This window comes from Perna viridis, chromosome 12 (genome assembly GCF_037379345.1).
Source record: "Perna viridis isolate PV_CMFRI_1.1 ecotype Kerala chromosome 12, ASM3737934v1, whole genome shotgun sequence".
In the NCBI taxonomy this organism is placed as follows: domain Eukaryota; kingdom Metazoa; phylum Mollusca; class Bivalvia; order Mytilida; family Mytilidae; genus Perna; species Perna viridis.
This window is the reverse complement of record NC_142456.1, coordinates 24,978,918-25,006,215: the sequence shown is the minus strand read 5'-3', so window position 1 is coordinate 25,006,215 and position 27,298 is coordinate 24,978,918. Positions and strand designations below refer to the sequence as shown.

General features: G+C 32.4%; 2 protein-coding genes across 4 annotated transcripts; one reads left to right on the top strand and one right to left on the bottom strand.

Annotated features, from left to right (window-relative positions):
* Positions 1–5: 5 nt before the first annotated feature.
* LOC148601792 (sialin-like) lies at positions 6–13,378 on the top strand. 2 transcript variants are annotated; one of them, XR_015917346.1, is made up of 12 exons: positions 6–86; positions 2,736–2,941; positions 3,329–3,562; positions 4,807–4,894; positions 5,574–5,669; positions 6,544–6,674; positions 6,977–7,126; positions 7,972–8,104; positions 10,500–10,650; positions 12,061–12,151; positions 12,500–12,811; positions 12,858–13,378. XR_015917346.1 is itself a non-coding variant. In XM_088556562.1 (11 exons), exons 1-11 carry the CDS (start codon positions 50–52, stop codon positions 12,662–12,664), a joined length of 1,482 nt encoding a protein of 493 aa, XP_088412688.1. In that variant the 5' UTR covers positions 6–49; the 3' UTR covers positions 12,665–13,378. The 2 variants fall into 2 exon arrangements, 1 of the variants encoding a protein (XP_088412688.1); XM_088556562.1 differs by having other exon boundaries at positions 12,500–13,378.
* Positions 13,379–13,946: 568 nt separating this feature from the next.
* Positions 13,947–27,158, bottom strand: LOC148601791 (uncharacterized). 2 transcript variants are annotated; one of them, XM_088556563.1, is made up of 8 exons: positions 27,110–27,158; positions 22,716–22,854; positions 21,513–21,606; positions 20,585–20,712; positions 19,145–19,287; positions 18,259–18,304; positions 17,798–17,943; positions 13,947–16,810 (listed from the first exon to the last, which is right to left on the bottom strand). In XM_088556563.1, the coding sequence occupies exons 1-8, from the start codon at positions 27,118–27,120 to the stop codon at positions 16,672–16,674; spliced, it is 846 nt and encodes a 281-aa protein (XP_088412689.1). In that variant the 5' UTR covers positions 27,121–27,158; the 3' UTR covers positions 13,947–16,671. The 2 variants fall into 2 exon arrangements, with proteins under 2 accessions (XP_088412689.1, XP_088412690.1); XM_088556564.1 differs by lacking the exon at positions 27,110–27,158 and adding an exon at positions 24,099–24,121.
* Positions 27,159–27,298: the final 140 nt, after the last annotated feature.

The following is a 27,298-nucleotide window of genomic DNA, read 5'->3' as shown; positions in this document are numbered from 1 at the left end:
TGCACCCCCTTTTTATCTACGTAACGGTCATTTACATATATAAGAAATCATGGGGAAAGATGCAGAGGACGGGGATATCGAAAAAGGTAAAACAACTAAAGCTTAAACATGCATTAATTATAGCCGATTTGGAAAACTTTAAACTTCGCCATTAAGAGCAAAGCATAGATTTTTTTAAAATTACAGTTGAAATAAATATCAATTAATACATAATTCAACTAAAATGAAATAGAAACAACATGATGCACTCATAATTAACTTTCCTCCCTTTATTGAATAAAAATATGTCCCTAGTTTTTGTAATCCCAACATTATGGTGTGCTCTCTCGTCATCTTGAGTATTGTGCATTATAGATGAACTTTAAACTTCATCATTAAGAGCAAAGCATAGATTTATTTTTAAATAACAATTGAAATAAATATTAATAAATACATAATTCAACTAAAATGAAATAGAAACAACATGATGCACTCATAATTAATTTTCCTCCCTTTATACAATAAAAATATGTCCCTAGTTTTTGTAATCCCAACATTATGGTGTGCTCTCTCGTCATCTTGAGTATTGTGCGTTACAAAACTTTATTTTGAGTCAAATTTGTTAACAACTTGAAGACTATGTATAACTGACAATTCTCTCTTTCATACAAGAAGAACTGTAGTGCCAAATCTACATTGGTTTTCAAAGACCCCGATGACGCGAAAACATTGTCTACTATACATGACAAATATGTTGTCGTACCAGCAGACAAAGCCCACAACAACATTGTTTTTTCTGCAAAACGTTTTACATCCAATGTTTATTATCAGAGGTAGACGTAGAAAATAATAGCAGTGATAAGACCTATACTGCTACCACACTCTCCAAAGAAGAGATTGTGGAAAATCATATATCTGTGCTATCCTCTTTTGGTCTCTCTACCAAGGACGATGATTGTGATTTACCGTCTATGTACTGGATTCCTAAACTCCACAAGAATCCATACAAACAACGTTTCATAGCTGGATCTGCAAAATGTACCACAAAACCTCTTTCAAAACTTTTAACTTCTATACTCACAACTGCCAAAGAGGGTCTACAGTCCTACCACAATACTTGTTACACCCGTAGTGGTATTAATTCAAAGTGGATCCTAAAAAATTCGAAAGATCTTTTGGAGACAATCATTTCAAGACTTATCTGAATATAATAGCATTAAAACCTATGATTTTTCAACACTGTATACTTCTATTCCCCATACACAGTTAAAATCCCGACTTAAAAATATTATACATCGTTGTTTTTCCAAAAAAAAAATATTACACCTAGATAAAATGTATAGTTCTTGATAGAGATTCCTCATACTTTGTAAGAAATAATTTCAAATCATCTTCCAAATATAAAGAGGAAGATGTTCACAAAATGCTGGAATTTTTAATCGACAACATATTTGTCCAGTTTGGTGGACGTGTTTTTCAACAAACGGTCGGCATTCCAATGGGAACAAATTGTGCTCCGTTACTTGCTGACCTTTTCCTTCACTCTTATGAGGCTGACTATAGCTGATCTGATCCGAAAGAAAGAATATCGTTTAGCTAGATCATTTAATCTCAGTTTCCGCTATATATATGACGTATTATCTTTAGAAAGTCCTAATTTCAGGGATTGATACATCGCATCTTCCTCAAAGACCTTGTGATAAAGGATATTACAGACACAGTGAAGTCAGCCTCATATCTTGACCTACACTTAGAAATCGATGGTAAAGGAAAACTATTGACCAAACTTTACGACAAACGTGATGACTTTTCATTCAGAATTGTCAACTTTCCTTTCATCTATGGCAACATCCCTTCGGCACCTGCGTATGGAGTGTTCATATCACAACTCATTCGTTATGCCAGAGCTTGCCGAAACTACGCAGACTTTTTGTATCGCGATAGAACTCTAACAAATAGGCTTCTGGTACAGGGTTATGTTGCTACAAGATTGAAGTCATCACTACAGAAGTTTTATGGTCGTCATCATTAATTCGTGGATCGTTATGATGTATCTATCTGCAACATGAAAACTGATTTATTCAACGGGTCATAGTCTTCATTTACTCTTTTGTCTACCCCGGACTTGACTTTTTATGAGCAACTCGGCGGTGTTTCTAGAAAAAACAGGACGCTTACCCTAGCGGTGCACCTGGTCCATGCTCCCAAGTTTTTTAGTGGAGTCCGAGTTGCTCATTTGCTTTTGTTACTTTGTATGTATGATTTTAGTTACTTTATGTTCTTTGTTGTGTATGTCTGTTTTCCATGTCTGGTCTTTGTCCCTGCATTGCATTCTTTTGATTACTGCTATAACCTTGGTTCCCTTGATTACTCTTTGATTACTGCTATAACCTTGGTTCCCTTGATTTCTCTTTCCAATCAATTTGAATTAAACCAAACACGTAAATAAATTGTATCAGAATAAAATCAACTGGTCCATCATGACAAACTGTTTCCCGAATTTCTAAGGTATCCTCTTGAAATAATTATGATTATTTTAATCTTTTATTTCATAGTTTCTTTACATTATCAATACGCCAAATAGGTTGACATTCATAAATTACCCTATCCAATAAAACGCTGGTTTTGTAATTCATTGTATAGTTATGTGTTCACATTTATATACGTAACAATGTAAATTGTTTTGTTGCAATAAAACTGGTTTTCTAATTATTTCATTTTTGTTTTACATTTCATACACGTTTAAATTAATATAGACGTACCATGTTGTTGCTCACAGCGATGGATTCTAGCATATATCGGGTTCTTTGGTTTCTTTTGTGTCTATGCTGTCCGGGTTAATATCAGCGTAGCCATTGTTTGTATGGTGAAGTCGGTCAATACGACATCTTCCATAAGTAGTGACAATGCTACATCTAGTGCATGTTCCGGAACCGCTGCAGAAAAGGAAGTATTCAATCAGGTATGGTGATACTGAGGTTTTGATTATCTGATTTTTAATTTAGTCTGCACTTTTAAACCCATTACTCTTTAATTTTTCATTGTATGTGAAAACAATTTAACAGAGATTGGAACGACCAGGGAACATAGTCATGGCAGGGCCCGAAATTGTTGTTTACGTTGAGGGTAAAACTACGATTAACTGCACTGTTAGGACACATTTGTGTCCCTTGATATTTTAACATGTTGTTGTGTGTGTCCTACATGTAATGACAGTTAATAACAGTAATGACCGTAATCACGTATGTCTGTAATAACTTTTTTTATTCTTATTATTTTTATTTCTTTTAATTTCTTTTCTGCATATAGGAAAAATATTTAGATTTATTCAGTTTTGTTTAATTCTCAGCATGCAGAGTTCGAATGGGACAAACAAACCCAGTCAACACTCCTGGCATCTTTCTTCTATGGTTATATAGTAACCCAAATACCGGGTGGATACTTATCCGACAGATTTGGTGGTAGACGTGTGTTTGGGTTTGCCATGGCATTGGCTTGTATATGTACACTCTTAACACCACTGTTTGCAAGAACCAACGTGATACTTGTGTATGTGGTGCGCGTCATACTCGGTTTAGCGACGGTTAGTTGTTTGATATCATATTTATGAATTGTAAGTATTTTTCTACGGGGAAATATAATTATGAGAGAATCACCAGTCATTTTGTAAATATATATATATATATACACAACGTCTCAGAATGTGACGACTCTATTTGCTACACTGCTCCATCGGATCAAATTGATACAGGGAAGATACATAAGCGTATAGAAAGGTCTGAAAAATTCCCAACGATGTTAGAACTGTCAAATTTGCGATGCAAATGTTTAGTCGTTCCCTCCGCGGGACTCGAACTCGTACTGCTGTGACATCTATGGCAACACCGCCTGAACAAAGTCCAGCGCCCTAAACCACTCGGCCAGCTAGGCTATATATTTATATAGCTTTCGCTGCCCGGGTCATTCCTCCTCGTAGGATTAACCTAGGGCTGTAACTTAGTACACGATGTAAGGTGGTACGGGACAGTTCATTTAGATGTTAATATGTAGGATAGAGGATCAAATTAATGATGCATGTCACAACAAATCAATATTATACAACGTCTCAGAATGTGACGACTCTATTTGCTACACTGCTCCATCGGATCAAATTGATACAGGGAAGATACATAAACGTATAGAAAGGTCTGAAAAATTCCCAACGAGTGGTCTAGGGCGCTGGACTTTGTGCAGGCGGTGTTGCTATAGATGTCACAGCGGTACGAGTTCGAATTCCGCGGAGGGAACGACCAAAAATTTGCATCGCAAATTTGACAGTTCTAACATCGTTGGGAATTTTTCAGACCTTATATATATATATATATATATATATATATATATATATATATATATATATATATATATATATATATCAACGTCTCAGAATGTGACGACTCTATTTGCTACACTGCTCCATCGGATCAAATTGATACAAGGAAGATAATGTAAACATATAGAAAGGTCTGAAAAATTTGGCTAGCTGGCCGAGTGGTCTAGGGCACTGGACTTTGTGCAGGTGGTGTTGCCGTAGATGTCACAGCGGTACGAGTTCGAGTCCCGCGGAGGGAACGACCAAACATTTGCATCGCAAATTTGACAGTTCTAACATCGTTGGGAATTTTTCAGACCTTATATAAATGATTAGTTCTACCAACGAATGTCAAAAGACCCGGTTACAATATTGTGGGAATGTTTGTAGTTTTCCGATAGTAAAATAAACTAATATTTACAATACCGATAAAGAAAATCCCTATTATTTAATCTTGCATATTTTATCTTGATATCCAGGCTGTTGCTTTTCCGTCTATGCAGTCCATGTGGGGCAGATGGGCTCCACCATTGGAAAGAAGCAAGCTGGTCACACTCGCATACTTAGGTACATGCTATTATCAATTTACCATCTATCACCTAGGCATGAATAATGTTTAATAAACATTCGTTTTATCTTTTACAATTTAATAGTAAGGTAATTCTTCCCACGCTTCCATAATTTGCATGCACTAGTTATCTTCTATTTACGTCTAATGCGAATATAATACAGTGTTTATACCAGAAGTTAACATATTAGTTAACTAATACTTTAACTAAAATTGAAGATGGTCGCTTGTCATGTTTAGCCATATTTGTCAGATGTTTGGATTCATCTATGTCTGGGTTTATCCATTGCATAGCATTGATATTTTTGCCCAGAGACGCCTACTTTTCTTTTTCATAATTTCATTGAACACACCAAGTTATTAGGAAGTTTTTTTTTCATAAATTCCTTGTTATTTCGTCAGTGGTGTTAATAAATGTGCAAGATAAAACCTATGGAATATCCAGAGAAATCTTTTTCCCGCCACAATTGCAAATGCTCAAAGACAAGTACGCTGACCCATCTTTATTTTCCCTTTATATTTTTCTAGCATGAAATATCTTAAATGATTTTTCAATCCTTTGAAATCCGTCTTATTAAGTAGACCAGCCAGCATTCTAAACCGATATTTTGTGAAAGCTACTTCTTTTAATAGGTGAACCTATTATTTTTACATCTGATGCATATTTCATTATTATAGGCACGATGTTCGGTAATGTAGGAACATTTGCATCATCCGGGTACCTCTGTGAGTACGGCTTTGATAACGGATGGGCTTCTATATTTTATATCACAGGTTAGCATATAATCTGAAAGGTTGTATTTATCAGAAGATAAAATAAACCAAACAAAAGGGAACACCACCGGTGGATAGACAAATTAATTTTTATATTCTTTGTAACATTACTTCTATATATACTAATGGGAAAAAAGATTTGCTGTGCACTCCCGTTTAAATTCAATTGCAATAAAATTTCAAAGGCGCGAATAATTTTTAATATTGTAGATATTCCCTTGTTTACACAACGACAAGGGAATAGCGTAGATAAAAAATGTATAAACTCCAATTTCTGAGATTTAGTGAAAACCACTTATATTGCCTAAAATGAAAAAAGGCAATTTAATCGCAAAAGTCATTATGTAAACTCTCCACAGAATGATGATGAAATGTTTTCGTCGGAAATGATAACCACAATCCGAAATTTAAAAAATGAACGCTGTTTTTGCAATATCAGATTATATTTATGAATTTATTCACACCCTCTTTCTTTATTTTTTTGCAAAGAAAATTTTGCCCCGATTCTCAATCATGAAAATTTGAATTGGAATGTTTAGGAAATGGGAAACTGAATTAAAAATATTGAAAGAAAAACTTTCAGTCTTAAGACTGGAAAAGTGTACACACGTTCTTTTTCCATAAGTATATATTATGTGAAAATCGGTTAAAAGTATGTAAAGGTTTACCCTTTTGGTGCACCTATTTTTATTCATCATTTATTTAGTTCATTAGGTGTTACACATCTTTTTATTCTGTAATCATTCGTCTTGTTGATGATTGTGAGTCTTTATTCTTTGACAGTCTATGTTTGAAATATTGGTAATATATATGTTTTTGTCTGATATTTCTACTTTAAGAAAAAAATAAAAAATGAATTTGTTTTAATTTGTAGGAGCACTTACGGGTATATGGGTGATATTGTGGTTTGTGTTGGTCCGCGACACACCCTCTGCTCATCCGTGGATAAGTGATGCTGAGAAAAAACACATTAACAATAGTATAGAATATGACAACACCAAAAGGGTATCGAAAACATAATTACTTAGAATAGATACTGACCTTATTTGAGTTGAATAAATATGACATGTAAATGGTGCCCCCTTTTGACTCGGCATTTAAACATAAAGCTGTTGTAGTTACGAAAAAAACCACAAAGTAACGTTACGTAGAGCGTAGAAACATAATTATAGTGATTTGATATAGAACAAAAAGAAATCAATATTGAAAATGTTTGCCTGGGTCGCTTGAGCTGAGCTTAGACTAGAATGTCTATATGAGCGGACTATATGTTCAATATATGATATTTTTTACACGTATTTTTCCAGACTTCCAAGGTCCCTTGGTTAGAAATTACCAAATCACCAGCTGTTTTATCATGTATTATCGCTCATGTCTGTAACAACTGGATAAATTATACGCTTATAACTAGTCTACCGGCTTTTATGAAGGCTGTTCTGAAGTTTAACATAAAAAGTGTAAGTGGGGTATATTATTATATGTGAATGATCCAGAGAAAAAGTTGAGCGGATCAGTCGAGTAGAAATCATTTATCTACTCAATACCTACTATATCTTTTATCACATTAATGAATAATTGAATAAATATAATATAATGAATAATATATTATGATCAACGCACAAATGCGGACATATAATGCATTCCGTTTACCAATTAGTTACCACGCTACTTCTATTGTCTTCGAGTTCGTGAATTTATTAATTATCTGCAATTGGTAACATAACTTTCATGAGATCAAATGGGAAATGCAACACGCTCTCGACGTCTAACAGGCAACCAAACCTACATGTTCATTATAAACGCATAATGAATCTGTGGATTTAAAAAAAAAATGCTTTTATTGAAAATCAACATTCGAAAATGTGCAAAGCTATGACCTATGGAATGCCAATAAACCAAACTCGTTTAGAAAATTTCGTTTCGTTTCTATTTCTTCACTTGGATTTACTTTTCAATCGACAATATTTTCAATTTGATAAAACAAAACTTTGTCAAAGTATGCGACATATTCTCTTCTGTTAATAATGCAATGAAAAAAACCCACAAAACAAAAACAAGAATTAGCTTGATAATTTGTTGAATTATTGTATTTCTTTCTCAGTATTTTCCAATGTTTAAATGTAAAAATAAAAAAATGAATAAAAATATTTGAAAAGGGGAAGGATCGCTCGTATCCCTGGGGAAACGGGCATAGCTGATTCGTTCATCATTTTAGTTGGTAATAAAATTTTCAATTATATAAAGGTGTGGACCAAATCCTGTGGAACTGATTTCCTTAAAGATGAATCTATATTTGTTTTAGAATGGTTTGCTTTCTGCTTTACCATATATCTGCCAAGCAGTCTCAGGGTTTTTAATAGGACATATTTCAGACTTCCTTAGAGGTAGACAGATTTTATCCACTACAAATACAAGACGATTAAATAATACTATAGGTAAGTATTACGTTTTATTTGTTTTATAAAGGAAATTATATTGGAATAATAATATGATTTTACTAATAAAGAAACAATAATAAAAGAACGAAAAGAGGGTGCTTTCTACAAACTTATGTGGGGTATCATTATTATTTCACTGATTATAACAATATCGTAATTGATTTTAAGTACCAGTCCATATAAAATTCAGATACTTTCTATGGTAAGGTGATTCATGGTGTAGAAAAAAACCATGGATCAGACGATGCATTTTTTGGTCTACATATGCTATATTTTAGGTGACAATAGTCATTTCTGTATTTAGATCTGTACTTTTGAGGAAACTGCATTTTAACCTCCCACTCAAATCAACCAAATCAAACCAATTCAAGAACGACAACTTTTGCAAAGAGCCAATTTCATATACAGTCTATATAATTTTTATCCCAAAAGCACAACGACTAAATGAAAAACTAAGACTGGTTATGTGATCAGTAACTATTTCTGCACAAGAAATAAATCTGAATTCCATGGGTTTTTGACATGCATGAATCACCATCTGTTTGATTTTTTAGAAAAACTGCTATTTAAAACACGCAAAAATTATAAAACACAAAGGGTTATAGAGAAAGTAGAAATTAAAAGAGAATGATTTAAGTGATATCCGTACATAAATACATAAAACAGGATCTCCGATGTGTAAAAAAGAAATATAACCTTGAAGCATTAGTAAGGTGATTTTGAAAGAAAAACATCTTTCTGTAACTGAAAGTCTGCTGGTATCAAGTCTAGGAAGACGATTATTGTATTTAGAGGATCTAAAGATGGACGTATTAAATGTGTTGACAATTTCGTTTGGGTACACCTGTACAAGTCATTCTACCAAATCATCGAAAATGTATCGCTAACAAATCAAATGATAATCTATTGAGTAGCCCTACTGATCAAAAACTTGTCGATCGATCTCCAAAATGTGTTTGATAAGACGTTCATGTTTGGAATCGGATCGGTTAGCGGTTTATTTAAAAAATTATCTTTCACGGTCTGTTGGTTTATTTGTACTTCAATGAACAAAACCCATAAATAAGATTTTCAACTTGTTCGGACTATCAAATCGCAAGCCAAACTTTTAAACAGAAATTAATCGCTTTTTACGTCTCAAAATCATCGATCAAATTCTCAAACTCTCGTAATAATTCTTTGATTATCAGGCATAATCGATTTACCTAAAATGTTATTTGTAAACGACAATTGATCGATGGTAAGTTTGAACGATTGGTTTAGTCGGCGGTAAATTATTTATGGTCAAAAATAAGATTCATTCAAGATTAATCAATTTTATTATTTTTATTCGATTTCTGAGGGTCAGCTTTAGTTCAAAATAACATTTGACAGAAATTAAAAACAAACAAAGAACGAAACAAACAAAAAAAAACAAAAAAACAAAAAAACAAAAAAAAAGCAAAACAAAAAAAAACAAACATAAAAAACAAAAAAACAACAAAAAAAAAAGAAAAAAAAAGGAAAAGTAACAAACAAGGGAACTAAACAAACAAAAAAAGAAAATAAAGTTATATACATTTCAATGACGACACAAGATTCAACTTTATCGTAATATAAAAGACCAAAGCTCTTTTCTCCTTCAAGATTATTCAAAACTTTTTTACAAATTCCTCTTAAAGAGTATACAAGGGACCCAGTGAACCAAAATTCAAGTAGAAATGAAAGGAATGCAATCCAGAGAAAAAGACTAGACATTGAAAACAGACAAACACATCAAAAAATATAAAACAACCAGAATGATACATACAAAATAACAAAAATAAATGAGGAAATGGGACTACACTAAAACAAGGACAAGGTGCACCGGTAAGGTAATCGTCAAATGCTTTTCTAGAAACAACCGCTGAGTTGCTCATAAAAAGTCAAGTCCAGGACAGGCAAAAGAGGTCTATGACTCGTTGAACAAATCAATTTTAATGGTGACGATGGATCCACGAGTTCATGATGGCAACCATACAACTTCTGTAGTGATGACTTAATCTTGTAGTAACATAACTGTGTTCCAGAAGCTTAGTTACAAGAAGTCTAACGCGATACAAAAAGTCTGCGTAGTTACGGCAAGCTCTGGCATAACGTATGAGTTGTGATATAAAAACTCCATACGAAAATACTGAAATTATATCTGATGGGAATGATAACAGACCTCATAATCCAAAAACATGAACAAAGCAGTAAAACAAAAACCCGAGACGACCAGCATGCATAAAGTATACAACAGTGTAAAGCTTTTTATTCTTTTCATCATATTAGACAAAAATGTGGGACATTTCAGGCAATTATTTCATTGCTTGCTGCTTAGTCTTTTCTTCCGAATCGAGCGATTTGAAACAGACCATTTTATATGTTGTAGCATTCCTTGGAGCAGGCGTTTTTCTCATTGCTACCGGGTTTGCGTCATGTGACCAAAGAACAATGGCTGTAGCCTTTCTGTCAATAGCCGTCTTCTTTACTGGAATAAGCAGAGCAGGGTACATTGTAAATCACGTAGATTTTGGACCGAAGTAAGTGTATTTTTTTTTATTGTAAACAAACTTAAATTTCGGGTTTTAGAATACTTATCTATTGTATTCACGTTTGAAACACTACTTCGCCTTAATGTCCAAACAGAAATACTACTGTTTTGCAATGACTACATGTGCGAAAATATTAAAATATTAATTGGTACTAAATTCCGTGGTTTGTTTAGTTTTGTAAGTTCATAGAATTTGGAATTCGTTGATTACAGGGGAACAATCGTTTGGAATCTGAATTCATTAGATGACAAGTGTCATCAAAACACGGGGAACAATCGTTTGGAATCTGAATTCATTAGATGACAAGTGTCATCAAAACACAAAAACTATGAAAATTGGTACCCAACGAAAAACTTTTTGTCATAGTCAAGATAGTGCTAAATTACATGTACAACATGCAAAATGTTACGTTAAAAGCTCAAGTCAACGGTTTCACTTCAAACCCCGTCAATGGGGTAGTGTATACTATACTATGAAAGGAATGTTCCCTCCTTTATTCTTATACAAGTGGGGATATATATTGTGAAAGGCATTTACGTCCTTCTTTTCTTCCATACATCCCTCTTTTGTTTTTTTTTTCAGGGTGGTAGTTATCTCTTATCCATTACTGCTCCTATATATTGTTGAATTGAATTGGATTTTGATTGTTCTTACAGAATCTTTATTTTGATTTTGGTCAAAATTAATTTGGAAGTTTCACATTAACACGATGGGTATCCATCTCTTTTCTGTTACTACCCCTAAATCAATAAATAGACTTTAACTAAAACATTTCACAGTTTGTTGTGACATGTTCCATCGTGCACCTACTATTCAGGATTTTGATCCAAATAAATTTAGAGGTTTTACGTCAGCAAAACATGACATTGGAACACCTTTCTCAATTCAAAAACCCTTTCTTCATCAATGAATGGAATTTTGTGAAGTTTTCGTCATACAATCTTAATCACCATTTCCATTTTTGCAACTCTTAGTTTGTATTTTGATCCAAATCGATTTGCAAGACAAAAGGTGCATGTTATCGAATGGGAGAGTGTTGATAAATTTAGTAAGCATTGATTGTGTTTTCCTAGTTTGTCCTGGGATTTACTCTATGTGGTCCTCCATATGCTCTGAAATACTCATCCGATGCACCTGGTCCAATCGTTTAGCGTCTATTTATTTGATTTTTTAATATTATAGGTCGCTATCATTTTCTTTATCATTGATCCTACTTCAGTCAGTGTTTGTGTGTCTTTATTTATACATTAATTTTAAATTACAAAGATTATTTTGGAATATTTGTTATCATTCCTTATGAAAATAGTTATGTTAGTAACATAAAAGATACCTTAAACAAAGTTTCATCATTTAATAACCGTAGACCACTACATTGCTAAAAAAAATATTTGGTTTCAGATATGCAGGGGTACTCTTTGGAATAACTAACACATTTGCCACAATACCTGGAATGACGGCGCCTATTGTGGCAGGAGAGTTGACCCCAAACGTAAGTATCAGACTGGAATGAAAATAATAATAATTTTTGTTACATGTATACTACAATTTGCAAAACATACCAGATTAATCTATAAATGTATTCGTAGAAAAAAACCAACTCTTTTATTTACCGGCTACTTTTGTTAATATGGATGATAAAGACGATCAAATTTGGTTTTTACATAACATTTTAGTGATTTTCAACACTTAGTCTGCATTCAACATCTGCTGATGGACGGACTCCCAAGTGTACACTAACTATTAAATATCCCACCTCCATGATTTGTGCAAAATGGTCTAGGATTAACATGTCTAGTTTTACAGTTCCATGAATTTGTCAGATTTTGATTTTTTTCAGGATACACAAGAAGAGTGGAGGAATGTATTCTACGTATGTGGTGCGTTCTGTATAGTGGGTACAGTGGTATTTGGATGTTTCTCTAGTGGTGATGTTCAAGAATGGGCCAAAGATCGTGAAGAAATTATTGTTGAAAAGCCAAAAGAAACTGACACAAAATTTTAATATCATTGTTCTCTTTTTCTCTGTCTCATAACGCTTTACTTTTTAATTTTTCATAAATATGTAGTACTTATGAATGTAGAAGAATGTTTGAACAATAACAGTGTTCATGTTTTAATGGGTAGGTTAGCTTAGTATGCATTACCAATTGTAGCAAATAAATAAATAATTATGAGAAAAAGGTATTTTCGAAAAGTTCAGCAGTTTAACCCAGAGTAATATTTTGCTGAATTCATTTTGTTTTTTTTTTAGGCAAACCGCTAAAATACACCCAAATTAGCAACCTGCGAAAAATACCCACTATACAGTGTTTCTGTGCATTGAAACTGTTCATCTAGAAAATAACCAGATATAGTGGGTATTTGAATCACTAGTGTTGTCGTCATTGTATAGACTGAATGCTTTAAAACAAATTGTTCAAAAAAAAATTTGTACATAAAGCAATACCTGTTTATAAAAAAACAATGATAATGGCTTTAAATTTAGACAAATAACGTGTAAGAGCAGGAAAATAGCTTTCAACCAACGAACTTTAAAGTAAATGCAAAACTAAGGTTTAGTTTTCATATGAATTAGTATATGTTTTATTGATATTGTCGTTGCCAATCATCATGGGAGTATTTTTATATACATGCAATCGTCCTTTATGAGCAACCAAAACACATTGATAGTATATTTATTGATGATATACGGTTACTAATAAACAGTATAAAATACTTTGGCTCAGTCTACTTTTCTTCCCTTGCATGAACTACTTTTTAATCTTTGAGCAACTATAGGGGGCCACAAGTGGGGAAGAAATGTAACAAACATGTGCATATCGCTTTAAACAAAAACTTGATTTTAAAATGATAAGGATTGCAGTATAATGACAATAACTGTTTACTAACTAGAAATAGTAATCAAGGGAACCAAGATTATAGCAGTACTTAAAAGAATGAAATCCAGGGACAAAGACCAGACATGGAAAACAGACATACACAACAAAGAACATAGAGTAACTTAAATCATACATACAAAGTAACAAAAGTAAATGAGCAACTCAGACTCCACTGAAAACTGGGAGCATGGACCAGGTACACCGGTAGGGTAAGCATCCTCTGCTTTTCTAGAAACACCCGCCGAGTTAAAAACGATAGACAAATTTGGCATAAATAAAAAAAACCTTTGGTTTTCCCTAATTCTTAGCCTCTTTGGTATCTTGTTTTTACTTCAAGTCAATACACTGTTATTGTCTATTCTTACTCAGTTCATATTATTCATTGTTGGCATGGTAAAAGAAGTATTTTTATAAATAAATCAACAATTTTAATAGACATTACCAGCATGCCATGTGTAGTATATTAGATCCAGCTACATCAAGAAATATATACATCTACAGTCAATGTTAAACAAATATAAATATAAACAATTTGTCAGTAAAAAAATCAATGGTGCAATAAAAAAAGCATTAACTATGGCAAGCCAATGAGAACAATGATTAATTTATTATTATTTAAAAAAAAATTCAAATTATTTTTGGTTTTTTTTGGGACAATGACAATTCATTTATAAAAGTTCATTACTATAAATGAGGCAAAAATCATTATTTGAATATTAATATAAAAAAATATCTCCCACTCCCACTGATGCTACCATAACAATTTATGCAGACCAACTAAATCAAATGTCTTTTGAACTGTTGTTGTCAAAAGTAAGATATAGTATTATGTTCCATACAAAACATTGCATAAACTTACAAATTTTCACTTCTCTGTTCATGAATAACAAGGATTTTAATTGGTTGTGAAACATGAAGATCTTTCATGCTAGGAAAATATAAGTAGAAAAAATTAATGGCTAAGTGTGTTTGTTTTTTTTTATATAAGTAGTTGAAATTTTGGGGGAAAAGGATTTCTCTTGAATTTCAATAGGTTTTGTCTTGGTAAATTTCATCAATTAAATTTCCTAAAGAAATAACAAGGATTTCATAAAAACTACTCAAATAACATTTAAAGCATGTTTAATGAAAATATGAAAAGAAAAGTTGGGGTAACTGGGCAAAAAGTATTCATGCTATAAAATGGATAAAACCAGAGGAGTACAAAAATCAGCCATGAGCAATGTACATTCTTAAGGAGCCCTCATCAAGAGGAAGCATCCAGGAATTGATTTACTTTTCTCTGTCATTTATGAAAGTAGTATTGATGTCGCTTAAAGAGTTGAAAAATTGTAATTTTTTTTACCACTTTGGCTTGCCATATTAACACGATTCCCTCCAAATCTTTAAATTTAAGAGTTGATGAATATATAACAATATAAAATTAACAAGATGCAAAGTCTGATTTACCTTTACAGCAAAAATAAATTTACTGATAAGCCAGTCAAAAATGATTTATTGTCTCTTAGGCTAACCCTTGTCTTTTTGAGGATGCCTCTTTTCCACTTTTTATCAGCAAATGAAAAAATAAAAACAAAAAATATTACTCCCTCATTATTTCTAGTATTAATACACATTACTTTTAGAGGGTCAATTAAAAGGTACGAGGAAATGCATTCCTTTCTAATTGGTTACACAAAAACGACATGAGAACCAAAAAATTAACATCAAATGACCTTAAAGAAACATTAACTTAAATGTGTTAACAGACTTATTTTCATAGGCATACAAAAATATTTACATATTAGGTACTGGTTTTGTTTTCCTCTTTTTTTGTAACTGTAGGGTATTTTGAAGAAAAAAATTGTGTAAATGAAACTTAATTACATCAGTTTCTGCTTTTTTCATTTTTTTTTCTAAATAGAAATATTGCAAAAAATAAATCCCCACTGATCAATCCATTCTTTATGGAATAAATGAAAAATACTTTAATGTACTTATTTTCACAGTGTTTTAGTTTTTGCTATTTTTGCGGTGGACAGAAAACCGCAAAAGATAATACCAGTGAAGTTGAATTTTACCACTATCTAAAGCTACATTTTTTTAAACTGCAAAAGATGATACTCACAAATATGTTCACTTAACAGAACCTGTGAAAATTAGCAACCGCAAAAATTAATACGTTTTCAATATAGCGCTTGTTGTAAAAAAAAATAGTGGCGAGAGAAAAAAAACCATACACAAATAGAACCGATATCCTGAAACTATGAAAGACCAGTAGTCCCATGACTTCTTTCACATTTCCCAATTGATGTGAGAAACTTCTCAGTTCCAAGTTGACATTTTGCAGTTTCAACTTGGAAGTGAGAAATGTCAAAATGGAAATAAGAAATGTCAAGTTAGAACTGAGAAATGTCTTGCATCAATTCGTAAATGTATAAGTCATGGCACTACTGGTCTTCGGTATTACACCCAAAAATAAATATATCTGAAAATAGGATAGGTCATAATATATAAAAAAAAAAGGAATAATAAAACAAAAATCATATGAAAAGTTCATCACAGACATAACAAAACAAAACATATAATACACTTGGACGGTTCTCAAAAAGTGTTAACATATATCAACTTTATTTTTAATTAGCATCAAACAGTACAAGCAACATATTGTTTTTTATTTTCAGTTGACATTTTATGGAAATTGAGAATTAATTATTTACATTTAACCAATGCTCTTGTTTCAACAGTTTGGTTTTTTTTAACCAAAATTTATAAAACAGCTGCCTTATATCATAAAGTGCCTTTCTTTCAGGAACCAAGAGTTCAAAACACTGAAAAAAATGGAGTGGTGCTTCCTTTTTTGGAGACAATTATTTGACATAAAAAATAAATAAAGTTTTTGATTTATCATGCAGCATGAGGAAGGACATATAGACAGACAAACAAAGTATGGAATAGCAAGATTCATCTACAATGTTTTACAGTCCTATACTTCCTTTCTTTCTTCCCATCCAATTGTATAGCTCTGCCTTCCCCATGTATTTCATTAAGATACTTTACAATTCTACATTTCTGTTTTGCTAACGATCCATCTTCATATCCCTACATTATCAGTACACTCTATACTTCATGTATTTCTCTCCTCTTGTCCCTACAGTATTGTACAGCCCTGGTTATTCATCCCTTCCATCTCTCTATCCTCATCACCATATTCATCATCAAATTCAAGATCCGATGGTAGCCGAGGAATTCCATCTAAGGTCTTCAGCTGAGGCAATGCCTGGAACACTCTGTAACAGAATGTAAAATTCTGCAGAATTAAGACAACAAATCAATAATAAAGATAGAATCTGGTACATAATAAAAAAAAAAAAAAAACAGGAAAAATTCCCTTCAGAATCTTCAAAATCTGTTCCTTTTGTAATTATGGTAATATTGTCTTATAAATGTATGTTTCATATAATTTAAAAAAGTTTAGATGTGAGCAAGCGTTTACTGCAAGTATACTTAAAGTTCAGAAATTATTGCTTTTATTACCATAACAAATACAGGATGTAAGTCTTGTTCCCGTGTCATTTTCCTTTCTGGAATTTTCAACTTAGAATGTATTGAAATCCGACAACCAATCTACATCATATTGTTTACTTCCAGGTTCTCAAAACACTGCATTACAATGCAAAATCTTCCATTTTATGCTTAATTGTATTATTTTTCAATTCCTTACCAGATATTTGCTAGCCTAATTTTAGCTATCTGAAGTATAGATATGTTCTTAATCCACAACCACATCAGTTTCAGGGAAGACACATCATTTCAGTCACCAAAAAATGAAAGATGTGTGCCATAGTACCTCAATACTTGAAACTGGCGTAAAATAAAATCATGACTGCAATTCTTGACCAATTAAATTTTTGTCCTTTTTTATGATGAAAATCTACTCATTAATTCTATATGGCTGAAATTTGCAATAATATTTTAAAAGAAATTTTATAAATTATCACTGTGGTATTTTTCTCAAAACCATAATATTTTAACTCACATTTCTAGCTAAAATAATAAAATCCGAACTATTAATGCATAAAACAATATCTGAATTTATAGTATGCAAAAGGCTTAATCAGTATTTTTTATACTTTTAGAAATATCAATTTTTAAGCATTACTGACGATAGAGCTGTTTCGAATTTGAAAAAAAAATTAAATTGAACTTTCAACTGTAATGACAAAATCGCAATAACTAATGCACACATTCTGGATTGACATCACTTTTTTACAAACCTTGGTCTGTAGTTGATGAGGAATGTAATAGGATTGCCTCTGAGGTAAAGATCCTGGACAGACTTCAATTTCTTTATACCATTAAACGTATCAACATCATTATCTTCCATTATAACAACTTTGGCCTTAGGTATGGATGGCAAGTGCTGAAAATATACATGCATTAATTTTGTAGATAAAAAAACTGATATTTCGCTCAGTCTAATTATAATAATGCTTTAATTGTTCAATGCCCTGATCACAAATTAAAACCGAAATTTGTTTTTTATTGTTTTTGTCTGAACTTACAATTTTACATTTCTGACCTTTTGTGAAATTAAGCAGAGTTCTTATAACTGGACAATGCACTACTGCTATAGAATATAGTCCACTTAGTCATGATCTAGATGATAATTTCCCTTACTAAATTAATATATCTGCAAAAACTTCATAAAAGATTCCCCAACAGATAGTTGACCTACCTTAAATGATGAAATATAATTACTGTTGACATTCAGGAGCTCACACCTAGAAAATGAAAAGAAAGTTTTCAGGAGGCAAACAAAAATATGAGCTTAGACCACTTAAAGTTGATTATTCCATTCTCAGGACATATTTTTTCATAAAAATCATTGAAGGAAGGACGAACACTTTAATTATGTATTGCTTGTGAGAAGTAATGAGGGTGTTTTTGCCATGTCATAGTTTTCCTTTCCTCTTTTGTCTACCCCAGATGTGACATTTTATGAATAACTCAGCTGGTATTTTAAGAAAAAACAGCGGATGCTTACTGTACCTGTGCACCTGGTCCATCACCCTGTTTTTAGTGGAGACTGTGTTGCTCATTTACTCTTCTTTCCTTGTGTGTGTTATTTGGTTATTTCATGTTCTTTGCTGTGTTTGTCTGTTTTCCCTGTCTGGTCTTTTTCCTTGGAATATGTTCTTTTGATTTCCCCTAAAATCTTGGTCCCCATGATTACTTTTACATTATACATTCAGCATTTCTGAGTCATTCATATTTCAGTTTCCCTAATCATATATGATGTTATGGGGGAAATGGCAAAAATTAGCAAAATATAGCATGGAACCTCCCTAGTTTCTGGAAACCCTCTGGAACCCGCCTTTCAAAATAAAATATCTGGAGCTGTCTCTCTGAATTGTCAGAGACTCTATACCAGTGATTTAGCTAGAACTAGTCACTTTTGTCATTGACTAATCAAATTGTCAAGTGACTAATCAATTGGTCCAAAAAGATACAAAATTAGTCACTTTTCATATGATTTTCATCAAATTTAGCAAAAGTGACTAAGGGATTCAAATTCCTGGTTAAACCACTGCCCCATACAAGCATATTTTAGTTTCACTTACTTGGGAAAACTGTAGCTACTAAGAAACTGTAATTCATTGTCAACAAGGTAAAGCTGCTCCACATTAGGAAGTCGTGATAAAATATTAGAAAGGTACTTTACTTGGTAGGAATTACTCAAATCTTGGTAACAAAAACTGGCAGACTGAAAAAAAAAGTATTCTAAGTTTATTCCATCAATAACATCATAAGAAATGAAAATGAATCCCCTTTATTCTTTAAACCAAGAATCAAATTAATTGTCTCCGTTTTAAGCAGCTGTCTTTGTAAGAATCATGCAAAATCTAAAAAATGTGATACACACCAAAAGAGGCTATATATTTTTATTTTGGTAATTAAGTTGTTTTAAGGGTGTATATCATAAAATGTGTAATTATTCATTCCATTCTGTCTGCCCTTAGGAGATAATCAACATTGAAAATTCAGTACATTCTATTGTATTTGAGTGTCATTTACAGAGTTATCTCCCATAATTATTAAATCTCAGGTGCATTCTATATAATTTTAATCCCCTATGAGCATGGGTTATATGAAAAACCAAATGTTAATTTCTGTGAACTAAAGTATTTTAAGCAAAATATCAAAAATAAAAATATGTAGGCTTTCCATCCATGTATCACATTTTGCATGTTTCTTAGTTGGAGTGCTACTTAAGTATTCAAAGAGCCAAAGCCTCAGCACCATAAAACTAGAAAAATGATGTAAGTCTGAGAATTCTTTTTAACTGTCCGTGACACCATTTAATTAAAAAATCTTTATTATTGTTTTAAAATCCTTAAGGGAATGTTTCTATGGTATTTAATTGTCTTTTTCAACCTTTTGAAACTACAATGGATAAGGATGTAGAAAAGGAACTGGAAAGGAAACTAAACAAGGCCTACCACAGACATGTTTTAATAAACGGTTGAAAAAGACTATCAAAAAATTTCTTGCTGGAGTTGCCATGGTAGTTAAGAATCCTCTCAGACATGTTTTAATAAAAGATGAAAAAGACTCTCAAAAAATGTCTTGCTGGAATTACCATAGTAGCTAAGAATACTCTCAGATATATTTTAATAAAGGGTTGAAAAAGACTCAGGCTGTCCGCATAAACAATACATTTCATGTTATCTCAACCCTTCAAATCACAGATCCAGTTAGAAAATTAGGAAAGAGGAGCTAAATATAGAACAAAACAAAACTTAATCATGTTAAACCAAACTCATAAGGACACACTTTGTACATTTTTGTCAAATGCAATTAATTGCTTTTATAGTCTGTTTCTTTAAAAAAAAAAAAAAAACATTTCAACATTCATAGAAAACAAAAAGGATTTGAGATCTTAAAATGGTTATGAATTTCGCCCTAAAACAACCTCTTTTGATTGGCAGTCACTAGAATTAGGTGGCAACATTTACAGTCATGTAAATGCAATTGTAACGAAATTCAGAAAAATAACTAACTTTAGCTTTTTCCCAGTTCTCAGTAGTGGTTTTGTGTGTCAGCCTCTGCCTTCCCTTTTTATTATGATGAATGTATTTGTTCTCTTCATCTTTTAACTTGTAAAATGCATCTTCTTTTTCTTCTGGACCTGAAATAGTATTTAAAATCTCAGTAAACAACATTGAGTAAGAATAATCATGGGACCAAGATTATAGTAGAAATCAAAAGAATGTAATACAGAGACAAAGACCAGACATGGAAGACAGACATACACAAAAAAGAGTAATCAAGGGAACCAAGGTTATAGCAGAAATCAAAAGAATGTAATCCAGGGACAAAGACCAGACATGGAAAACAGACATACACAACAAAGAGTAATCAAGGGAACCAAGCTTATAGCAGAAATCAAAAGAATGTAATCCATGGACAAAGACCAGACAGAGAAAATAGAAACATGCAACATAAAACATAAAATAACCAAAAATAATACATACAAAGCAACAAAAGTAAATGAGCAACTCGCAGTGTTCTCTTCAGGCCATTACAGTGCTGTACTTTAAAGTGTAATGATTTTTTTAGCACTGTGCTATCAGTAATTATAGTTAGAATTTACTATGGGCACTGTACAAAATTTCGGAAGAAGGCCAAAAGAGCTGTGCTATTTAAAAATTATGGGGAGAACACTGACTCAGACTAAAAACAAGGAACATGAACAAATTCCATCATTTGCGGTAAGTAATTCGGTATATATATGACTTTTTAACCATAAAGCAGAGATTACTACACATAGTAATTTTTTCTCTCTATTTCATAGCATTATACTGGTTAGTTTACCTAAATGTATTTTATACAATTTTCATGCACAAAGCAAGACTTTCTTTTAGTTTTAAAGTCCTAGTTCAAAATATAAATCTACAAATCCACTTCATTTTAATAAACTCCACAAACCTTCTCTAACTCTTGGTGCTTTTAAATCTGTTCCTTTTAAGGTGACAACTCTTAAGTCATGCCATAAAGAATATTGAAATCTATGAGAAGGTAGCTGTAAAAATGAAATAAACATATTTTCTGTACTTTTTTATACTTCAAGTTTAAGTTAAGAAATTGTTATGAAATGCATTTTTGCAGTGTAAATGATCACAGATTATAAATGCAGTTACTAGAATACGCAATTTGTGACTACACCAGGGCTCACGCTACTGGGCTTTTAGGGTGAAAAAGTCACCGTAGGGTGGGTCACTTCACCCTCAGATGACAACAAAAGCGAAGTGAAGTCGCCCTCTCATTTTCAGACATCTCTGAAAGAGAAGTCACTTCTCCCTGTTTTTTCTAAACCAGCTTGAGCCCTATACACATGAACGTCTTGGATTATGTAATCACAGTAGCAGCCGAAAAATACCCCAAAATATGGCAAAAATATGGGGGTGAGTAACCAAGCCCTGTGCTAATACCTTGAACATTTTACGGATTTTTATTTTATAGTAAGAACCACTTGACACCTCTGCTTATAACTACTGATAAAAAACCAAATTATTTTGCTGGTTGTTTTTGGGCCATTTATGGGTCGGATACCTTAATGTAGTTTCTTCCTTTGTAAAAGGTAGCCAATATTGCTGATTGTTTAAAACTTTAATTATACGTGTACTTCTTATCAAAATCAATTCAAAAATCAAAGGATATACATATGTACTTCTAACATGCATTCTTCAGTTCAAATTTTTATATTTTTTCAAGTTGTAACAAACAAGTTTAATTTACAACTTTAGCATTACCCTTAGAAAGCAATCATTTGACTTACATGTATATAAAAAGAGGAGGTGTAATTCCATTCATTCCATTAAATTCAAATTATTGATTTCTAAGCAATCAGGTGATGATTTATTGAAAGTACATGTACATGTAGTCTACATTTTGTATATTCAACCGTGTTCTAGGATTTTTCAAAAATTGAGGTTTCCTCGGGAAAAATCCATAAAAATCAACTTTCCCACAGTCAATGACTGTTTTCCTAACAAAACAAATCCTTACAGCATATGAAGTTTTCAACTTGCCACAGGAAAGTGTAACTAAGTACCTAACTTTCCCTGACCTATATTTCACTTGGCCCGGGTAACGGGAAACAGGAATCATAGAACACTGATTCTATAGTACCTGTGGGATATTTCCTGACTTGTCCTTTGATTGTTTAAGATGTTTGTAGGCTGGGACAATAGCTAAAGGGATGCTGGTACTACCAAGCTGTCCTGTATCAGTTGTCCCTGTTTCATGGCTCACATCAGTATGAAGGGAGCTGCAACAACAAAATCATAAGCAGAAATAAATCCAAGGTATTATCTAATACATGTACGACGAGAAAAATCACTTTGGAACAATTTAAAAATGTTTCAAAGGGGGAGGGTTATGATCAAACAAAAGTACTTAAGTAGCTGTCTTTGTAAGAATCATGCAAAATCTGAAAAATGTGATGCACCCCAAAAAAGGCTACATATTTTTATTTTTGTAATTAAGTTGTTTTATTGGTCTTTACTATGAAATGTGCATTCTATATAATTTTTATCTCCTTTATATAACACGGGTTATATGAAAAATTGAATGTTTACTTCTGTTTACTATGGCAATCCAAACAAAATATCAAAAATAAAAATATGTAGGCTTTTAACCCATGAATCACATTTTGCATGATTCTTAGCTGGAGTGCTACTTAAACCCTGTCACACTTCTTGCACCTTTCCCCAAGTCAGGAATTTCTGGCCAAAGAACCTTGACAATTTTTTTTATAAAGCCCAAATTATTCAGAAAGATTTTTTTGGCATAAACATATATATGGTAAAGTTACAAGTATTAATTTTGTAAATTGGGGGATAAATGGCGGAAAAATGTTCTATAGAAATGTAATATTACAAAAAAACAAATTATGGGACATCCAACTTTCTTTTTTGAAATAGAAAGAAATTAGTTTAAAGAAATTCTATACCCCATTTGTTTTTATTGTAATAAGCAAAACAGTGAAAATTCCCTTCAGAATCTATATGTATATACAATGTTGTAAAAAATTGCCAATATTTAGGTTCAACTATCTGGAAATTAAGTTCGGTGATGTATGTTTTTAATCTTTAAAATTACAGTATGTTCTTTCAAGGTCATCTCTCAGGAAGATAAGAAAATCTATCTTAAAAAAAAATTAGGAATGATCTACCATATAAAGTAATTTTTAAATGAAACATCATTATGAGCTTTTCAAACCCTTTTATTGATCAATTTGTGGCAATATTTTTTTTTTTGGAAAACACAATCTTCCCAGAATTTTGTACACAGTAAAACTACTATGATTCATTCAAGCCTAAAAACATGTTCATATCTCAATTTTTAAGTTAGTAGATATCATATAACAGAAAGGTAGGTGAAGGATGGACATCTGATTGTGACATACCCGATAACAACTTTCTTTAAAGCAATTTTTCACTTACAACCTCATCTAAAATACCTTCAAAACATACCCAACAACAACTTTCTTTAAAGCAATTTTTCACTTACAATCTCATCTAAAATGCCTTCAAAACATACATGTACCACTGTACAATCAGTGTTCCAGCTAGACTTTTTTTAACAGGCAGGTGCTTTTTGTTGTGAAGCCTGATGACTTTTTGACTGATCCTGTCACTCTGCCCTTTCAATAGCACATGACGTTGTTGATATTTTGGCTTTGGCATTTTGCATCAAAGTAATTAGCAGAGATTGTCAGTCAGAAGGGTCTGAATAAAATATTACTGAGTTCTTATGTTATAACTTACAAAATGCCGAAACAAGACAGACATTTGAAAGAGTAGTAAAAAAGTCCAAACAACAAATAGAAATTTGATTGACTGTGTGAAAAAAGTAAGCATACATTTTGTATATTTCAAAGAAGTAACAAATATTACATTCCAATGAAAATAAATGAAATTTCACGGTCCCTCAATAAAAAAAGTGAAAAGAAACAGTAATATGGCATTGGCTGAATTTTTTTCAAAGCTGAAGATTTAATGTTGTGAATAAATAATTGAATAAAATCTTTTACAAATGTAAGTTTTAAAAATTTTCTTTTCACTTAACATTCTCATTTTGTTTTTAGAAATAATGAAAACAATGATGTTGAAATTACAAATTCCCTTTTAAAAATGGAAATTTCCTGAAAGTTAAACAATTCAAGAACCTGACTGCAAAAGACACAATCTATCCATATTAGACTCTTCAGTCTACATGTACATTTGGTGATCTACAATTTTTTTCAATGATGATTCTTCAAAACACAAGTCTTTGTCTGTCATCACTGTATCCAAGTGTACATGTACATAAACTCTTCTGCATAGCAGCAACATTGCCGCTGAGCACTGCTGCACAATTTTTTTCTCAGGTTAAACTCATTAAGACTGGCCATAGAAACAAAATGAAATAAGACACCCTGGAAATTATCTTACATGTACAAGTAAAAATAAATTGTGATAAAGATATGTTTTTAAAGTTTTCAGAGAAGGTTGTTCAGAACTTCTTTGAATTCAAATTTCTTGACACACAAAAAGTGTCCCTTTTCAAATTAGCACCCTGCCCTTTGAAATCCTGGCTGGAACGCTGACATGTATTAAAATTTGGTCTGTCTAATAAAAATACCAGGCCATAACATACATTTGTAAATAAATTTAGTCAAAGGTCCGGAAATTTTTACAGCTCACGGTGGACATTTTATCAAATTTCAACATTTGTGTCAGCCTTTTACATGATCATTACCACTGAAAGAACGGCAGGAAAATGATGGATTTGTCAATCTTATTCTTCACTAATCAAGTAATAAATCTACATGTATGATAATTCTCAGAGTCACTTCAATTAATTCTTAAATGCAATGGTGCTGCACATGCACATTTGTGAACTGTTAATTTAATTATGCAACCATCTAATCAGTTACTGGTAAATCATAGCTACAAGTGGCTGCACATACATGTAAGATAATCAATATCGCCGCACACTTGTCAACTAATTTACAGTTATCAACTACATTTGTAGGAGACTGTCAGACAGGTAGATGGGATGTTTATACACTAATAAAACCACACAGACTGTAATTTATAAGGGTTGAAAATTTTTTATGTCTGATATTTGGGAATGGTTGTTGGTCATTCACAAAATTTGTCGGTCAATGACTGGCATTTTTTTTACTGTTTCTGGACCCTTGCATTTAGTATTACATGTATGACACACAAATATCCATCAGACATATAGTCCAGAGCAATCAAAATCATAACCGGTCAGACTCAAATTTTACCAGACATTTTTGACTGTCCAATAGACCTTGAGAATCACTGCCTTGATACTTGAAATCTTGCTACTGTATTTAATAACTCATCAAATGACTTATACTCTGGGTCAACTACAACTGGCGACATCAAATTTTGAAATTTCTAAAAAATAACTGACCTGATGCAAATAAATTCCATAATCCCGAACTCAGGGTGTTTTGCTAAGTTTGGCGACTGCAATAATACTACCGTAGATTGCGATTAAAAAATATACAGCGTTTGTTATGTTGCTATACCGTGTTTACATTACAAAATGACGGCCATTTTTTTTCCGGAAGTCACAGACAGAAAACCTAACTTGCGTCACAATGGTACTCTAGACGGTGTTTTCCGTGCAATGAGGAGTTACTCCTGCAAACAGATGCTGATCAGCTGATATTGACAGCGAATGTTATTTTTGGAAACTACATTATTTTGAGGTTGTATATTGGCTACGACAGCCAAGGTTAAATATGTCAGCATCAAGAATTGAAGAACAAGAATTTCCGGTCTTCCTAATAAGCTCATTCCACACTGTGAATGGCTTTTAATATGTAATTCATGCAAAATTTTCCGATCTTGGAGGAAGTCGATTTGCTTGGTCTACAGTTTTTCTCGAAGAAAATCAAAAAGAAATTACGCAAATTAGATGTTGCTAGGCGATGAAGATGGGCATGACAGAAACAAGTTTACAATGGGAATCCCCTTAAGGAGTGGTACGAAGGCAGGGTTACAAATTTAGCAGACCAAAAATGATGTCAACTGCAAAAAATTAATGGTCGATGCACAGACTTTATATTTAAGTCATTCATTTGGAGAAAAAATGAAACATATTTTTTTTATCACAATTTTCTGTCCAAAAGTGGTTGGGTGACCCAGAGTATAAATAATATTAATCCTGATGTCTTCAATTTAAAATAAATAGTTGAAATATTGGTTTTTGAAATAAATTAGTGAAATATTAAAGAGTATCGTTTAAGTTCCGACATTTCCCCACCAAGACTGTCATGGAAATGGTGGAACTTAAAATTGGCTTCATTGGTTGTCAATGTAAACAAATGCCTGAAATGGTGGTCCATGCAATTAGGAATAAATACTTTTGTTAAATGCTTCAGAATAAGATAAGGCCATGTCCAACATGAGCTTAAACGAGAGGAAAAAGGGTTACGAGAAGGGTCACTATACACTGAAAGGCTTATAAAATTGTACCATCACAATTGTGATTTTGCAGACCTTTCAGACATCTTGAATCGAAACCGGAAATAAATTATCTACACAATCGGAACTAATTTAGAGATTTCGCTTACACAATACGAGAAAATCCGAGTAGTTCCGATTTGTACCTACACTTATATACATTTAACATTTCCCTGTCTATGTTATCTCTTCCTTCAAAAAAATGCAGTTGATGGTAATTAAAAA